The sequence below is a fragment of the Sturnus vulgaris genome, chromosome Z, assembly GCF_052056855.1.
Source record: "Sturnus vulgaris isolate bStuVul1 chromosome Z, bStuVul1.hap1, whole genome shotgun sequence".
In the NCBI taxonomy this organism is placed as follows: domain Eukaryota; kingdom Metazoa; phylum Chordata; class Aves; order Passeriformes; family Sturnidae; genus Sturnus; species Sturnus vulgaris.
In genome coordinates, this window is record NC_142283.1 from 18,350,170 (window position 1) to 18,369,836 (window position 19,667).

Genomic DNA, 19,667 nt, shown 5'->3' on the forward strand with positions numbered 1-19,667 from the left:
TCTCCTCACTGGAGTTAAGGACTTCAGATGGTTTGTAGAGAAGGCATTCTTAAAAACTTCTTTCTGCCTTCTCAGATCACTAGGATCCCTTTTCAGAAAACTTGCACTGACTAGTCCTAAGTAAAAATGCACAACATTAAGACACAGAAGGTCATGCTATTGTTAGAAGTTTTCATTATCTACATGGGGTTTATTGATGTTAGATTTCTAGGAAGTGGAATGCAACATATTTCATTAGGAAGAAAAATTGACTTTTTTTGTTTTTCAGAAGGAAAAATGAAGAATTCAAACAGTTCCCTCTGAAGATATGCTTCACTAGAAGCAAAAACTACAACTTTTTTTGCATTGTGGCAGCACATCCATCTGAAACACAGCAGCTAAACAATTAAAGAAATGTAAAAAGCAGTCAATGGGAAATGTTCTTGCATTAGCAGTGTTTTATGTTTCACAATATATCATGTTACTGTCAATCTGGAGTTCTACAATCACAACTGGTGCCTTGCAGTCTGGCCATATTTATACAACAAAATCTGAATAACTTTTTGCATTTTTTGTTGAAGTTTGATTATAAGTATGCAAAAACATTCATGAGAGATTCTGAAGTGATGAGCTCCTCAAATTTTAATAGTCTGGATAAAAAAACCTCTCTACATCATGAAATAAGGAATTTTCACTGTAACATACTCCCCCTATTGACCTATGTGAATATCTGCTTTATTAAAATATTCTAAAGCAAAACTACCACTTCTTAAGAAATTCTTCTGCATGAAACTAATTTATTTTAAAATGACTAGTGGAGGCTATTGTTCATCTGCACAGTAATAGAAAAGATGAGTTTGTGTAGTTCAATACCTTTGTTCCTTCAATTTGTTCTAAGTTAGGGAAAGTACAACTCAATTGCAGTAGTGCCCTTCCTTCATTTTAATGTACAATATTTTTTCTTAAGAATAAGAAATAAACAATTTCCTTTGTTCTTTGATTTAGGTAACTCCCTGTGTGATTCTCTGTTAAAGTACCTATCTTTGCCTTTTTATCACTTTAAAAAAAAGGAAGGTACTTACTTTCTAATTGATATGATGTAAATTGTGTGAATGTTTCTACTTCTGCAGGAAGCAGACTGTTTGGATTACTTCCATCCACATTAAATTGTTCCAAAATTTCTGCTGGGTTTAAACCGCTATGAAGCCACCAGACCTCCTCTACTGAGCCGAGCATTGGTGCTTCGACCTCAACTGGCAGCTCTTTCTGCAGTTCTGTCAGTGAAATATGCTGATGTGCAAGGTTAGCAACTGGATGTTCTACAAAAGAACCAGAAAATAATTAATTAATACAATATCAATAACCTAGAAAGATGAAAACACAATGTTGTTTTGGAAATTAAAGCTCCCAAGAACTGCTGGCCTATTACAAACAATCTATTATTCATACTTCCATTTCTAACTCTATGTCCATCAATAGATTTAACAGCAAAGCAGTTAACATTATCAGAGCAAGTGTGCTTTTCTGTGAGTAAGAGAGGTGAGAGTTCCAATTTTTTTTCAGATCTAATAGCTGCATTACTAAAGTTACAAATTATCTTGTTAATCATCTGTGGGTTATTGTCATGGTTACAAAGACTTATCATAATCCTTACCTGAAAAAAAATTAACTGAAATAGTAATGAGCATACCATACATTATTTTCAACTATAAATCAATGTACAAACGGATTGGACAACAAAACAAGTCAATATACATAAATTAATCCAGAGACTTGTAAAATACAGGCAAACAAAGCGAAATGAAAGAATAGTGGTAATACATATTCTTTCATGAATAGCTTGTAGCTTGTTTTGGTTTGGGGTATTCTGCTTCTCTTCTGCTCTTGTGAAGTTACATTATTTTCCGTTAACGGCACTATTGTATTGATGGCTACACATTTTGAAACATTATTTAAAGGAAAATAGCATATAGGAAGGAGTTCAACAGATCACCAAATTTCAGTTGTTAGTTATTGTATATAATAGCAGTGAACACAGTCATAAAAAAGTAACACTCTTACTTAATTCAAATTACCTCCGTAGAAGGATATAAGGCATACCAACTTCTATGTTGCTGTACTGTAACTTTTTATATGTACTAAAATAATCGCATAGTTCAAGCTTCACAGGGTTACAGTAATTGGATAAACTTCAAGGACTCAATTATGTGTTCTCTAATATAACATTATCTTTTATACTATATTTCTCCACGTAAATGGAACTTGTAAATATCAGTTAGAAAGAGATCATCAATCAGAAATCCTTACCGACAAGCAAAAGAGAGCTCATATTATCCCGATACTTCTCTGATTGCCATACCAAAGATTCTAAGAATTCCCTAGCAGGCTCTGCAATTAAAATACTATGAAGAACATAAAAATTTGCTGGTATGAAGTTTAGCAGCATTATCTGTTGAATTTTGATTTATATAAAACAATCTTTTAAAGATAGACTTTGTCTTTAAATTTTCAATTCATTCATCCATTCATTCGTTCATTAAATTTCTTTTCCTATTCATACAGAGGACTATAGGAAAGAGTGAGAGCAGGAGTCATCAAGGCTGGGTCCTGAGGGAAAGCAGCACTGAATGAGAATTCTGTCTAGATCATGGCTCCCACCCCAAAGGGATACTGAAATTCTTCCTGCATAAGTTAGAAAGAGAGCAAGGTAAGAAATTCTAGTTTCAAATAAGATGAGAAAGATGGAGCAATCCTAATCCTATGTTGGCATGAAAAGGCCTAAAATCTATTGCTGGATGACATCCCCAAAACAGAAAGTACTTTCTTACTATATCTCTTCTGGACATTTTGCATGTGATCCTTGTGCAATATATGTGTTTGCCATAGGTATAAAAACACGCATATGCCCATACACATACTTGCTAAATTCTTTAAATATTTATTTTTGCCTACTGCAAAAAGGCGACTGGATTTTCAGTCTATGACATTCCCCAGAGAAAGAGGTCCAGGGAAGCGACTTCCTTTCCTTTCCAGGCTCCTCTAGAAAACCACACATGGACTGTGCATTCTGTCACTCTTTCACACAGAACTCAATATATATGCAGCTCAAAGAATGTAAGTACAAATTCATAAATACACTGAAGTTATTTTTTTCAATAATTTTGAGGATTTATGACAGAATTTGTCACTACTAAGGTTTCATTACCTGTTACCAGAGAGAGAAATAGGTTCTTCTTGAAGTCCTCTGCACAGAAAATTAACCCATGACATTTCTTGTCTGCATGGAGGAGTTAAAGGCACTTCCATTTCATCTTTCAAATATGGGATATATTCAGCTGGAAATTGCATAAAGCCCCAGCCAAAACAAAAATAAAAATCAAAATCACAAAGCTACTTGTGAATGAGATACACATACTTATGAATCTTACACTAGTGAAGATCTGGATTAAAATAGAAAATATTTTCATGGGACAATTTAATAAGCTATACAGCCTAAATACATCACATCTAATTTCCAGACAGTTCAGGAAAAAAATTATAGATCACATTCCTTTGATGTAGTTCTGGGTACATATGCTTCACATATAAGATTACTTTTAGAATTAAATCATCAGGCATCACGGTTGAGATTTTGATATTCATGCCTGTTGGCATTCTTAGATAGTTCCTTCATCAATGAAGTCACTTAAGTGGGAGAGAGACTACAGGCAATATTGTGGTGGCTGTAAGAATGGCCTCAGGAACTTCAAGAAGCATTGAAGTTTTTAATGAAAAAAATTACTCTTTCAAGCAGAATTAGTACTCATTGAAATTTCTAGGGATGATCACTGAAATTAATAACAACACCAGGTTTGTTTTTTTTTAAGTAGTATTCAAATAAACCTGGCATGTTAAAAGTCCTCTACAAGTCACTTTAAACATTCTCTTTTTTTTCCTCCCAATCATATTAAATGTGGACATATTAATGATTAGTGGGTTTTATTCAAGTCTCATTACAAATTTGCAATTTCATTGATTTTGGTGGTTCACATGTTTACCCTGGTATTAATCTCTCTGGCATTCTATTAACCAGAAAGTAGAAATCACAAAAACTACATTGTTCAATGCTCTGTGAAAATGAAAGCAGAAAAATTACGAATAAATCAGTGCCTCCACAAAGAAAAACACTTATAATGAATTCTCCATTCATTCACCAGGCAATAAGTAGATGCAATCATCATGCCCACACTGCCTGGCCAGTTGGCACAAAGCAGGCTATGAATCAGTCACCTGCCCAGCTGCTCACAGCTTCTCCTTGAAGGACCTAACAAGCCGATTGTTAGGCAGGAAGGGTAAGGGACACTGATAGAAAGCCAGAGGACACAAACATATCAGCAAAGCAGGGGAAAAAAAAGTTAAGAAATAATAGTGGGTACAAAACAAAGCAACATACTTCCCGTCAGTATAACGTCTTTCCTACTTACTTAGAACAAAATAGGTCCAATGAACTTATGCTGTGAACTTCAGCTCACAAACTGTGAACTTCAGCTCACAAACTGGTTTTTGTGAGGAGCAGCAATCTTAAGACTTTACTTTGAACAGCACAGAAGCTGATCTCAGGACAGCAAAAATACCTGCCATATCTAAAAATAACTATTCTTTCTCTCTGAGCAATACTATTCATATTTGTTCTTGTCTAGTTATTTTTGCCTTTGAGACTGGAATTTTTTATCGGCTACAGTAGTTAAACTCTGCCTACACTCAGAGTAACATTCCCCTTCTCAGAAAATTGCTGACTCAGAGAACTATCTTGTCTCTTAATGCCTTTTTTAAACAAACTCAGTGACCACAGAAAGACTGCTTAGCCTTATGACTGCTTCTTCTCTGAATTCAAGCAAACATATTTCACTTCTGGTAACTCATAAAGAGCAAAATTAATTAGAAGGAGAAGATTGTCAGGTATCTCAGCACAAACCTGACACCCAATACAGAAACTTCCGCTATCAAAAGGTGTTCTAGAAGTGCCTGCACACATTTGGAGGTCTCTATCCTACAGATGTAAGTCTATCCTGGAAAAAGAAAACAAACCAAAAATAGAGAGAGAGAGAGAAAGATGGAAACTGATTGTGCCTGATTCAACAGCAGAGCTAAGAGAGCAACTAGTAATAAAGATTAACACCACCACTTTCTTTAAAAGACAATTCAGGATGGCTTGACTGCTCATCTACTGCAGAGGAATGGACAATATCCTAGAGAATTTACTATTATTATTATTATTATTATTATTATTATTATTATTATTATTATTATTATTATTATTATTATTATTATTATTATTATTATTATTATTATTATTATTATTATATGCAGGGAAAGAGTCGGATCTACTGCATTTAAGGCCCTCCTGCTTGTAAGCTTTAGAAGTAAAGAGCAGTCGTAGAGCTGACTAGACACAGATTACAGTTCATCATGCTAGACAATAATCTCCAGATGTAAAGTAAGCATAACTTTATCTGGATGTGTTTAACTTGGTGTGTTTCCATTGAGCTTTTATATCACACACTTCAAAATCATATGATTGTTCCAACCAAAATTCCACTACAATACAGTATCTGAAGCATGATTCTATTAGTACCATTAGCCTGCAGGGGACAACTATCAGCTCAGTTTAAAACTTGTTGAAACTAAGACAACAAGAAAGATCTTGGTCTGGAGAAAAATCTACATTTCTCAAATATTTTAGTAACTTTTGGATGGAAAACATCAAGTGAACAAGCACTAACAGCTAATACTGCTACTGTCCAATGCAACAATGGATAGATCTTTTCATAAAGAGTATATACATTAGGATGAGACATATGTGTATAATCATGTACTGACACTGCTCAGATCACATTCATTTGTAAATGTTGCTCTTTGTGCAGGCTCTTCTGCATTAAATGAAAGGTGAAAAATGTCACCAGCACAGCCATTTTTCTGCCTTGCTAAGTCAGACAGAATTTAGCTGTGAATATAGTTGGGCTGGCAAAGACTGTACATTATCTTGAAAGGCTACAACTGGAACCCGAAAAACTTTAACAAAGGTTGGACGACTAGGTTGAGCAATGAGACACCAAAGCTGCTCAGCACTGGTCGATGGTGTGAACACCATGACTTGGGTTTTAAAGCTATTGAAGGCGGACACACAGAGTCCATTTCCTGATCCCAGTGTAGGAGAAGCAAGGATTCAATGCACATTAGCAGATATTCAACAGTTTGAGTTTATTTCTGTAGAAAACAGCTCTGGCTTAACTTCTCAATCACATGTAATTACTGAACCATTTGCAAAACAGAGTGTCTGCATGGGAGTTTTGAATCTCTAGAATTTACAAACACAGCACTTCTAACTGAATTGTTCTCCACCACCCTCTTTTGAAAGCATTTATATCAGACTTCAACAAATGTTAAACTGTGTTCTTTGACTCCACAATTTTAATCAATATACCTTAACTTTTATGTGCCCTTTCTTGGTTGATGAGTTGCTAGATAAAAAAAAAGATCTAAACATTTAATAAAGTGCTAAAGTTATAGACATCACTTACTGCCAAAAGCAACATGAAGGATTTGTAAAGTTGCTTGTGTTTAGACTATAAAGCTCTAGAATGGAGTATGGCACTTCTACCTCCTTATGGTGCAGGTACAAAATAATAGACTACATGAAGTGAATCTTCTTACCTATGTGGTACACGTTTTCCCACAAACAGAATATTTGAAAAACTACTTGAAGAATTTCTTTTAAATGTAACCACTTGATTTGTACAAATCTTCCTACCTGACTCAGAGAATTCCAACATACTTGTGCTAATACTGGAGCAAACCTCTTGTGGAATGGCACAGTACTTGGAAATTTCTATTTTGCATGTAATTTCTGCTTTGAGATCTGAAAACAGATGTCAAAAGGTGCCATAAATTTATTTATTTATTAATCTTCCTGTCAGAGCTTTTAATCTTTCTACTGAACCTCCATGATCTATTGTTATGAAATATTAGTCATGCTTAGTAATCCCAGATGCTTTAGCTGATTAGAGCAGTGCTCAGTCTTTCCTTTAAGTGAGAGAAAAAAAATCCCCCATGATATTGTAGTCACTATCTGAATTACTCCAAGCTCTTATGACTACAACGATTCCCAGAACAACTAAGTAGCCTAAATACAGTTTGCTAGGAGTATGTGTATGTAGATTATTTTGCTACTAAAAAAGGACTAAAACAGAACAAAAAGACGCCCAATAGGTTGACATTTATGTATGGAATCCTCAAATTTCTGTAATCTCAGCTTGAAACATGGCACATACTAAATATATCAGGGGAATACACACAAAACTGTTTTTGTCAAATATTCACTTTGAAAAGTTTTGTTTCTATCTTCAGTAAAAGACTGGATTATTTCAAACTGCCCTATCAGACACAGAATTCAGCACACATCCTTCATGTCCAGAAACATTAAGCTTCCTTCTTTGAGCTACTTCCTGTCCACTAAAAAAGTGGAAAATTATTTATTTTGACTTTAAAAAAAAACCAAAAACCAACCCTCAGGCAATGCCTTTTTCTTTTAACTAAACAAAATACTGTCATACAAATGAATCCATTAGCCAATAACGTCATTAAAGTTATATTTATTGGAAGTCTAAAAGCATTTAGTAATTTTTCTAAAATTCCTTTAAAGAAATTGTTACTGTCATTGAGAGCAATCCTGTTATCCATGGAAATATTTAAACATTTTTCACACAGAAATGTGCTTTTTTGTTTGCAATTACAATGCAACAAAAGCATTTTTTATTGTATGACTGTTCTGCATATAATCCTCTTAGGGATGTCTCTGAAAGTAAACTTAAAAACATGCTAGAGAACACAAGACCAAATTATTATAGCTATGTTGATTATATATCACAAATCATGGCTCATATTACATTTGTGTTCAAGATTACAACACAACCCTGGACTAAATCAAGTGGTAAGTAGTTTACTATCCCTTAAGGAGACATTTCTAATACCAGAAATTTGGGTGTAACACAGTTCCTAGTCCACCCCAAAAATTCTCATCTGATAAGCTGTGAAGTAATTTTTAGGTGAACTTAATATAGAAGAGCTTGGTTATGTTAAATGTGTTCAAATGAAAGGAAAATCAGGTCAAGCACTAAAGAAAACAAACCCTCACCTTCTCTGATCACTTGTTTGCAAAGGTCTTCATCATCTATAGTGACTGGAGCTAAATTTAACACCTCCTCTAGTTGCAAGTATGATGGAATCTTAACACAATCAGATCTGCCATTGTTGGATTTGCCAAATTCCAACTCAGTAGGCAACAGGAAATACTGAAAAAGTATTAATCACAACAGAATGGTCAGTAAATTTCCTTTGATATTACGTACAGTCAAAGCTTCTTCAAAATGTTGAAATAATTTAATTCTAAACCAATCTAAGAGCTCTTAAGAGAGAAATCACTTGACATTTACACAGTACACACAAAGCTTTGCTCAATACAGGGTAAAATGCAATGTTACACAACTTCAGACTGAATCAGTGGAAAAAAAAGTAATAGAAGTGTGTCTTAACTTGCAATTCCCAACCAAGTGCAATCCTCATTTATTTTACTGAAAGTTTATTTTTTAGAATTTTGAAAAATGGAGCAAAAAATAAATTTGACTTCTTTAAAAAAAAAGCCAAGCTGGCCCCCCAAATCCCAGAACATGTCTTGTAGCTTTCCCTTTCCCACGCTCATGTCACGGCTTCCTGTTCTGATAAATTTTTATTCTTAGTGTAACAAGTATCTACATAAAACTGCAAACACATCAGGTACCAGAAGAAACAGCTAGTCAGACTGGAGATTCCTAAAAACAGCATCCAAGAACAAAAACCCCACAAATAACACCAAATAATTTTCTAATCTTAGAAACATGAAAACTCAAAATACTTGTCAAATATGAAAAGAACTCAGTAAGATGACTTGCAAGTAACAAACACACACATATAACGTAGAATAACTACTAATATAATAAATAGTATGAAACAACAGGATGATACCTCTTCATCTTTTACAGATATAGTACAGAAATTTTCTTTAATTCCCTGCAATTCATTTTGACACTCTTCCATCTTCATTCCATTTTGGAAAGTCAAGCATTCTCTTTAAAAGATAATAAAAGAAAGTAAGTGACTTCTTTCTGTTACTTAATGTCTAAGACCGAAACTTTTAGCAATGGTTTTGATAGATTTTTGCCATATACATGGCAAAAGCTTTTCTAAATCCATCCCTTTCCTAAGAAGGCAATTCCAAGCAGTCCTGTAGTGATCTACATAATTAACCAAAACAAGAAATAATACATTACATGCAGAGTAGGACTGCTTAATACTGGGGCCTGACTTAAAGTTACAGAAAAAGCCTTCATGTTATAATTCTTCAACCTCCCAGCACATAAGTCCCCTCACATAAAAGTGCCTTCTGCAAAAGCTGCAGATCTAATTTCTTCCAATGTCAAATTTTTTCACTAGTCAGAAAATCTCTGTAATCTATTTCCTTTATTTCTCTTTTACCACCCTTCATTCCTATTTTCAGGAAAGATTCAGCATGAAAGAAGGCAGAGTGTCCTTATTTCTAGTTAAAGTAAAAACAAAACGTATGTTCCTGGTTTAGCTGAAAAACTTTAAAACACTTGGAAGTAAAACTCAGGAATGAAGTTACTACTTGCATTGTAAAGCAGGGACACAAGCAGCACAGGGATGAAGATTTGTCAGTTAGAAAGCAAACGTTTCATCAGGCTTGCCCTTGTGCCAATTACAGGGACTACATCTATAGTGACTTTTCAGCGGAGTAACTTCCTCATCAGTCCCCGACATCCCTATTTTCAGGAGGAATATTTTAGACTGCAGAGCACAAACTGTTCTGTGTCCAGCCTTGGGATGCTCATGAATTTTAACTGAAGTAGAAGTCTGTGTAATTGAGTCTCTTTCTCTGAATGTATCTCCCTGTGCTCTGCGCTAGGAGATCTGGACTCCCACCTTGGACAGGTCCATGGTTTTGCTAGTCAACCACGGGTCAGGAGGTCAGAGCTATTTCTGTAAAGCTTCACACTAGCATTTTTTTGTCCCATTACTAAAGTCATTATAGAATTTGGATCATGTTATCTTCACTGGGTATTTAAAGTATCTACACAGTGTTACATTCAAGAGTCACGGAGAGACTGGGGATCATGCTTGAAAAAACAGGCAAACAACCCCATTTCTCCTTGTTCTACTATACGGGTGCAGTTGGTTCAGTTAAAATCTGCTTTACCTTTTCCTGTCAGTCATGCAACTCTTCCAAGTGCAAAGGAAGTAGTCCAAGTAGTCCAGACATGAAGTAAATCAGCACAAGATTTAGCCAGGCTTTATGAATGTATATACACAATGAGCATATTAACAAAATACTAGGCCCATTTTTGATACAACATACCTGTTTTAATGTACTGGTTTGTTCAAGTCATGATATACATATCATACAATTAAATTCAACTGAGCAAAACCATAAGAATAATTAATATTTAAACTTGAAGAAACACAATTCAACAGGGTAAGAGCATGGATTTACTGGCAGCACATCTGAGAGGAGGAAAAATAGAACATGGAAGCATGTGTAATATCCTAGCCCTACTGAACTTAGTGACACTTTCATAGTAGGGAATCAGCCAGTTTGAGGGAGGACAAGGTCCCTTCAAGATGTACATTTTTTCAGTATTCCAAAACTAATAATCTGATTGCATTTCACACCTATAAAATGTAAAAATGACATCATTTAATTAATCCAGGCTTTTTTTAATATATATAAATTTCGCCCTCTCCATTCTTTCTTAAGATGAAAAGCGGAAGTCTTCACCTGTTGCAAATATAAAGTAGTTACAAAGGTAAAATACAACAAACTTTAAAATGTTAATGGCACCGACTATTTTAATATTGTACAGCAATTTATAGGTACCTGAAAATATTCTCTGCTGTTAAAATCTGTCCTTCAGAATCTAAAAGGGGATCTTTCACTAAAAAAAACTGTAGTCTGCTCAGAAGTATGGATAAAGTTGGCAGTTTTTTACGGAAATTTTCAAGATTATCAATAAAAATTAACTCCTCTTCCAAACATAAATCTGACAAAATAGAAAACACATTATAAAACAAGATAAAAATACTAAGAATTATCAGAATAAAGAGAATCATTGAGCAACTATGGCAAGGCTATAAATGTCAGCAAAACATTAACTGCTTTTTACTTTAAGCCTAAAAATCCTAAAACATTTGAAGTGCAATGAAGTCTGGACTTCCATGGTTCACATGATAACCTCTAGTTTTCTTTAGCTTTTTCTTTTGTCTTATATAATACCTGTTAAAAACAAAAGGTATTTTCTTTTTGTTTCCTTGTTTGCACTTTAAAGTGTGATAAAGGAACTTCTGAGGTAAGTTCTGGCCAAGAAACTTAGCTCTGTGCAATTTTAAATGTAGAAATGAAGCACTGTCTCCATACATGTTTAAACCTAAATGCAGATTCCCTAATTCTGAAGAAAAAAAGAATTACAAAAAAGGCTGTAAATTACTGTGGTTTCAAGAAAGATGGCATTAGCATATCAACACAGGCTGGGGGATGAACAAATCAAGAACAGACCTGCTGGAAGACTGTGGGGTGCTGGCTGACAAGAAGCTGGACATGACCCAGCCATGGGCACTCCCAGCCCAGAAAGCCAAACGTGTCCTGGGCTGCATCCAAAGCAGCGTGGGCAGCAGGGCAGGGAGGGGATTCTGCCCCTCTGCTCTGCTCTGGTGAGACCCCACCTGGAACCCTGCATCCAGCTCTGGGGTCCTTAGTAGAAAAAAGACATGGACCTGTTGGAGCAGGTTCATAGGAGGGATTACAAAAGCAGAGAAAGGAACACCTCTCCTGTGAGAAAAGGCTTGAGAGAATTGCTCAGACTGGAGAAGAGATGGCTTCAGGAAAACCTTGCTGTGGCTTCTCAGTACTTAAAGGAGGCCTATGAGAAAGGTCGGGCTAGACCCGTTCTAAGTCTTAGGTTTTAAACTTAGAGAGGAATAATTTAAATTAGATATAAGGAAGCAGTTTCTTACAACAAGGGAGATGGTCAACGCCCCATCCCCAAGAGATATTCAATACGAGGCTGGATGACGATCTGAACAACCTGAGCTGATTACAGGGGAGTCGGACTCCCATAAAAGCCATCACAATATTCTACTTTTGGGTTTAAACTACTGCTCTCCTCAGACAGAAGTGATGCAGTAACCATATTTGACACATTCCCTTATATTTGCAGTACAAAATACATATGTATCTACACACACATTTTACACATATATGATACACATAGAAGGGCAAAGGGAGTTCTTTGTTCTTCTTCCTTATTTTCTTCCAATACAGAAGTCTCCTCCACATCCACTTTCATTCCTTGGATGACTCCCTATCTGTAATAACTCTCTGTTCTCTCATAGTGCCTGGAAATGATAGATACTGATTATGTTCCCACCAAACTGTTTTATGATGCTACCTCAAACTGATCTCCATTGAAAAAAAAAAAAAAAGAAAATCTATCTTAAGCTTCTTTTGGCCTGCATCCCTCTTGGATTATTAACACAAGCCCTGTTTCTCCAGGGAATAAATCTGTCTTTAGTAGTTGAACCTTATGCAACTGCAAAGTTTTTGACCACCAAATTATTTCATCAATGTCTCTGGAACATGCACAAAAAATTACGGAAGTTAACAAGATTACTCTACCAAAACTTAGAAAACAGTGAATTGAATACTTTACCTTGCTGTGGTTCTTTAAATTCAGTGGCATAGTAAATCTTCAAATATTTGTCTTGGGTGGAGTCTTCCTTAACACCATTCTTCATAAGTAAAAAAGGTTCTTCAGTGTCAGTCTGAGAGCAAGGATTTGAACTTGGAATAACTTCTACTAAATCATTACTAGTCTGAAACTCTATAGAGGAAACAGGTTCCCTAAAAAGCAGAAAAAAATATCTGACACTTAGGCTATAGCAAAATCAATGTTGTAACTTCCCTGACTCCTCAGTGAATCAAAAGCACTTAGGTGCTAAAAACTTTGATAATCAACATATTCACCAAAGAAGATTGGAAATTACAGAGTACCCTCTATTCACTAGGTCCATGGTCAAACTACAGGTTCAATTCTTCCCCAAGAAAAAGCCCTTTAAGTTTACACCCATCATCGAATTGAACAACAACAACAAAAAAGCATCAAACCTATTGATGTGATAACACTTGTGACAAAAATTTGCTGCTGGCTTAAATGTACACTTCTGTCTCAAAAACCATGAAGAAATTGCAAGTAATAGCAACAAGAAAAAGACAGTGAAAGTGAAGAAACAAAACCAATTTCCTATAACTTTTTATACGAACCTCAGTACTACTATTGTTTATTTATTAAGGAAATCTCCCTATCATTTGCCAAATAAGTAGGAAAATCATTTGACTTCAGAAAGGGAAAAAAATAAAGTCATCATTTTCCCAAGCTAAGCATATATCTGGACAAAACCGTTACAATAGTTGATTAATATATGTGCTAATGATGTACTACCCATATAAATTGACTGCAACAATATAGTAAGTCCAGCGAGTGTTGACATTTCTGATGCACCCAAATCAGCTCATCTATAGTTACTGTACTTAATATTCTTATTTCAGCCAACTGATTTCTCAATTTTGCATCCTACTGATTTATTCATATATTTAATAATACTTAGCATTACACCATCTTGCTATTTGCTAGTCATCTAAAGAAAATTCTCTTAAAAGCAATGTGTGCAAGTCCACCTCTGAAATTCAATACAGGACTTCATGTGTAAACAGCAAAAGAGGGGAATCTCTGTTACACATCTTAAAAAAATCAATTATTTTACAACATTTTGATTATAGTTCAGAAGTTAATTTTGAAGGTACAAGAAGTAATGTTCACAAGTAATAACCACGTGGTACTGATAATAACTAATATCCAAAGTTTCACATGGCATAAACCTTTGAAAATCCATGAACCTTAAAACACTGCCCAAGTCACAACTTCACTGAAATCACTGGGTTTCACTATCACTGTTACAGATAAAACAAACCTAACTGAGTAGCTTATTTTGAGACTACATAGGCCACCTTTTCCAAAGTCAAAGCCCTAGTAAGGACTTTTCTAGAAAAGATTTTCTAGAAATGGCAAATATTTTAATGCAGACTATTCTAAGTATGGGAAAATATGCTCATGTCAAATAGCTAGGCTTGTACAGTTACATGGGATAATTGCCTTAGAAAGGGGAGGGGAAAAGCTTGTTTTCATGTTCATGCAATTTTCAGAGACTTTGTCCAATGTCATAAATAGATTACACAACCATTAAAATATTATATAAAGAATCAGTGAACTCCATAAAAACATAATACTTCTTTCAATGAAAAAAACCTCATCTCTAAGCTATCTGATAGAGTGTACAGCTCCAGCACACTTGCTACTGCCAGGAAACATCTTCATGTTCTGCTTTCATCATTACCTTGTAATTCACAAAGTACCTGAATGAAATCAAAGAAATCATAAATGTTTTTAACTTAAAGTTACTGACTTTTCCAGGAAATCCTCCACAGGTAAACCTTTCTTCCATTGATCCAATACTGAAATAGCAATCATGTTCTGTGTTGAATCAACTAAGATGAAAAGGAGAGGAAAAAAGTCACACAGAAAATATTAAAACTAATTTTGATATATGAAATCATTGCAGAGGTTAATCAAACTTTACACGACATATAGAAAAAACAACACCTTTAGTTTTCCATTACCAAAAGATAATACAAATGTGCAAGAAAGATGCAAACACTTTTATACATTTATTTGCCTCTGTCATTTGAAAATATCATTTTCCACCACATCTCATAATCTCAGCATCATCCTCCAAACCTCTCCCAGCTAATCAGATTTCGTATTTTACTTATCTCTGATCATTGCTTTTCTTCCATAAACACTTCTATGGAAAGAAGTGTTTCCAGAGATCTCTACAAACTAATCAAATATCATTCTCATTTATGGTGCCACTCAAATAAATATCCATTACCAATTTGTTTCAATTTGAGCAATGAAGATGTTCTACCTTCAAGCACTCTAAGAACTGCCATAGTGCTATGTCTGGAAATATTTTTTTACCAGATTAATCACATAATGGATTAACACAAGCTTTTCCTTTAATCTACAGTAAATCTAAACTAAACTTCAGGATTATATAACATACTTCTAGTCCATGGCTTCCTATACTTATCATCAGCAAAGAGTCCATTGAGATGGTACTTTTCATCTTGATGTAAACAGGGAGGAAAGCAAAGTGATAATTTCCAGATGGAAAACTTCTGCCTTGCCATGCTCTGAACAAAAAAAACATGTGATAAAATCATGAGAGTTCCATTTTTAGTGCACTGCCTCTTCAAACATTCCCACTGCTTTCAAGGGTTTTCTACTAGAACACGATATTTTATAATTAAACCTTATTTTTGTAATGCTAACACTGTCCAAACTAAGAGAAGATACTAACATTCACCTGATTTGCTATTTAACTGTTAATCTACATCTCTGAGTAAGCCAAATTGCATGTACACTTAGCTACACTTTAAGTAAATTTTGAATGTGCAGTCACAAGTGCTTATCTTAACACTTGGAATGATCTCCTGAATAGACACATGGATAAACCAAACAGAAACAATTTAGTATTATTCCTTCTGCAGTTTCAAGTGCTTTTCATAGTCTAAGGCCTCTTGTTATAATGTGCCATTGTGAGCTAATGAAAGCCCTTTTAAAGCCTTTCATTTTCACTAAAACTAGGGGTAGTAATCAATTAAATTCTGGAATTAAATAGTCTGTGTGGTAAGTTTCGTAACTTTTCACAGAATACCAAGTTCAATAAACTGTCTTACAGCTCTTCTGTCACAGAAGTCCATGCCCAGTATTGTAGAAAGAGCACAGAACCACAGAATTATCAGTGTGTTCAGGAAGCAAAGAAAAGTTATACTTACATCTTTGTCTTTAACAAATTTATCGAGAGGAGAAGAAGAAAGAAGTTGTTCTTTAAAAGTGTGTGGAGTAAAGGCATATTGGAAAAGAGAATTAGCTACAGTCATGTGGAAGAACATAACTAATGAGACCAGAAACTTTTCTCTAGTTGTAAACCCATTGCCTCACTTCAGCTGTGTTGCTTCAGGTCCCAAAATTCCCACCCATTTCAACATATGCTGTCAAGCCAAATACAGCTTGTACTGTTAGACATCTCAGGTGACAAACCAGAAATATTTGAAATATTTCACTGACTTGCACTGCAACCAGAATAACCATGCTATTGGTGTACTTTCCAAACTTTAATTTCTAAGAAAATAGAAAATTTAGGGGAGATGAAAAGAGAGAGAGGAAAAAAACCACAATTAAAAAAATCAACACAAACAAAGAAACAAACAAACAAATACATAGGAAGCAATGAAAACAAATACTGTCACTTCATCAATAGAATTTTTTTTCCATTCCAGTTTAATCCTTTGTGGGATAGTTACAGTTCTGTCAATACTAGTTAATTTTAATTAAAAAAAGCAAAAACAATTGCCATTGTAGCATCTTTTCATTAAAAGGCTCTTGTGAAAAAACAGATCTGATTAAATGCAGTACCTCTTGCCTAAAACAAAACATGGCATTTCCTAAGTGATCTCTTACACAAATTCTGAATAAAGTAGACAAAAATCAGACAACTACAGGCAGATGGACTTATGCCTTCTACAAGGTATTGACTTGTAGAATAAATTGTAGGTAATTGGTATTGAAGTTACTGCTGAAACAGCTGCATTTATCGTAAAACAAAAGGTAGCTAGTGAATTTCTTAATAGAGATAACAAGAACAGAAAATGCTAAGGATAACCCTTCTCATCATTAAAAGAAGCTCTCAGAATTGTCACATAAAAGTTGTCAAAGGACTCTTAGGTTAAACAATAATGCTACTGCTACTGTAGAAATAAAAGCAAATAAGTGCATGAAATAATAAAATAGAGATCAGAAAGAAATTTGAAACACTACTATGTAGCTTAACTGAGGCTAACTTTAGCTTAATAGCTAAAATTGTTTTCTGTTGCTAATATTTGTGAAGTGGAAGAAATACATCCTAGAGCTATAGGTAATAGCCTTAAACCAGGACACTTGTGCATTTAACAAAATATTTTAAATTAAATAGTTCTAAGTTTAAGATGAATTAGTTCACTTTATAAGGTCTGATAAGACACAATCTTTCCTGACATTCTCAATATAAAAAAGTGTTTCTCAAGGCCATTATTAATGGCTGCAGCATTCAATCATTGCATGTTTACCCCTGTTTATGAAGAAAATATAAAGGTCTCTGCGCATTTCTCTTCTAACTGAAAGATATTATGTGCATTTTCCCAGTTTCATTCAGTTTGCATGCATTGTCAGTTTATAACATGGGAAAACCTTGCACTACCATGATGACTTTGCAATCACACCTACAACACTCAGGAGCATGAAGTATGAAACTCTTACACCTAGGACGACTGAAAAGGCCCCTTTCTTCAAAGATACTTATTAAGGGAAGGTGGAAAAACCATACCTGGAATTGATGTAATTGCATAACAAGTATATTAGGAGTAGGATTCTGCATTCAGTTGAGTCATGTATGTGCAGGAAGCAGTTTGATATAAGGTCATCGAATTCCAGCATATCCTAAAAGCTGGAAACTTTAATCAAGTGCACCTGATACATGGAAAATCAACGTAACTTTCTCTAGAGGCTACCAACTAGGCACAAGAGCGGAATCAGAAGCTGCAGTTTGAGCACAGCATTTCCCTTGCACAGTTAGATCTGTAATACCTTTAAATGCATGACCACATCCATTAGCCCCTTCTGGAAGCACTACAGAGCAAGATTTACACTTTTGCAGAGCAGCCATTCAGCAGGTCACTCAGCATTTCTCTTCTAAAAGTTTTCAGTTGTCCTGATGTCAGCACCATCCTCCTCAAAACTCTGGCAAGAAAAGCCACGTAATTCTTTTCTTTGGCATATAGCCCACATCACGTTTTGCTAACACATCAATTTTTTATTTGTAGATAATATAGAAACAACTGGTGATCAAGCTGAATGGAACTACATTCAGAAGATTTCCACCTGCATGACAGACTGCATACTGTTGGAATTACAACAGAAAAAGAAGTTCTGGTCGCTACAATCCAGGAAAATAGTAGGTACATACACCAGCACTATGCGGAACAGGTGCTGTACTCTAAGGAATGGGATATGGGCAATGTTTCATAACACGGATTGCAAGAACTATTGCTGGACCACTTCCCAGGCTGCAGTTCTCCAGTTATGTGCTAGGAAAGCTCCTGTGTGTCCTTGTACTCTCCCTGAACTCGTGAAGACATCATGTCTCGCTACATTGCTCTGCTCACACACTACAAACGCCCCCCTCAGGCAAAGAACCCCTTTAACTCTCTACCAGAGAAGTTTTGTGTTTGGTCTGCTGCTTTTCTTTGAAAATTTAAGTAAAAACCCAATTATGACAAGGTGCTTCGAGGATAAGCGGTTGGAAACATCACAGAGGGAGACAGGAACGAAAACAAGACTTCACAAGGCTTCTAGATCTTATGTGATCAAAATCTGTAAAGCCAAAATATTTACTGTTGGTGCAGACAAAAAAAAAATCTCCTTTCCATGAATTTAATTTAAGACACTGCAAAAAGTTTTCCCTACAATTAGGGAAATTAAGGAATACAGCATTGTGTATCACTACTCTAATACACGCCAAAGTAGCTACAAAGTTGGATTAGTTCTGCAGAAATTGATTTAATTTAATTTAATGCATTAAAAGACACAGGGTATTCTCCAAAGAAAGCCCAAAACAGGAAACTTGTATGTGCATGATAAATAAATCATAAATGTAACAGACACTAAAAATAACTGACGCTTTTCAGTCAGTGCAAAATTGTACTTAAATTTTTTATTTAAAAAAACTGTAATCAATTCACTATGTTATTCCACAAAATGCAACATAAACACCTTTCTGAAAGAGAATTCTAAAGAAAGTAGCTCTTGCTATCTTTTTTAATATGGACTCAGCATTTTCATTACTAGCTGCTCTATTTTGTTCAGAGTATTAAGAGAAACAATAAAACCATACCTCATATAAATAGTCTGTTGAGTGATACTTCAAAGCTGTAAATATCTTGTTTTGTGACATTTTCAACATTTCAATTGTCTAGAAGACACACAGGATATGGATCAGTTAAAAACCTTTTATATCACCTCAAAATGTTGAAAGAGAAGGCTGAGTATCAGGTTCAATGTGAATTGCTTCATAATTTCTAGCACATACACCACGGACTGAATTTGCTGTAGCAGAAGGCTACACAAGGCATTCAGTATTCTTCCTCTGGAAGGATGTAACAGACAAACTACAGACCATGAACATTTGATTTTTATCTGAAAGAACTGGGATTTGTTGTGGTTTTTTTTGTTTTGGTTTGTTTTTGTTGTTGTTGCTGTTTGTTTGTTTGTTTTGAGGCACAGACCTCTTGATGTTTATTTCTCAGACAACCTTTAGAACCATTACGTGAATACAGGCAATACAACTTACCTCCCTTAAGCAATAACTCTTAAATTAAATGATTCAATGAT

General features: G+C 35.0%; 1 protein-coding gene and 1 long non-coding RNA gene across 2 annotated transcripts in view; one reads left to right on the forward strand and one right to left on the reverse strand.

The window, feature by feature from the left end:
* Positions 1-19,239, reverse strand: part of SHOC1 (shortage in chiasmata 1) — a 45,676-nt gene extending 26,437 nt beyond the window's left edge. The window contains exons 1-11 of the mRNA XM_088156423.1: positions 19,171-19,239; positions 15,244-15,373; positions 14,584-14,665; positions 12,774-12,964; positions 10,946-11,108; positions 9,019-9,121; positions 8,153-8,309; positions 6,770-6,877; positions 3,185-3,314; positions 2,287-2,381; positions 1,062-1,298 (exon numbers count right to left, since the gene is read on the reverse strand). Of these exons, the coding sequence (XP_088012549.1) occupies positions 1,062-1,298; positions 2,287-2,381; positions 3,185-3,314; positions 6,770-6,877; positions 8,153-8,309; positions 9,019-9,121; positions 10,946-11,108; positions 12,774-12,964; positions 14,584-14,665; positions 15,244-15,373; positions 19,171-19,239 (1,465 nt within the window). The remainder of the gene's footprint in view (positions 1-1,061; positions 1,299-2,286; positions 2,382-3,184; positions 3,315-6,769; positions 6,878-8,152; positions 8,310-9,018; positions 9,122-10,945; positions 11,109-12,773; positions 12,965-14,583; positions 14,666-15,243; positions 15,374-19,170) is intronic.
* On the forward strand, positions 933-19,181 carry LOC148219717 (uncharacterized). Its single transcript, XR_015799444.1, has 3 exons — positions 933-1,281; positions 2,542-2,686; positions 18,101-19,181. It is a non-coding gene; the product is annotated as an uncharacterized LOC148219717 (long non-coding RNA).
* Positions 19,240-19,667: the final 428 nt, after the last annotated feature.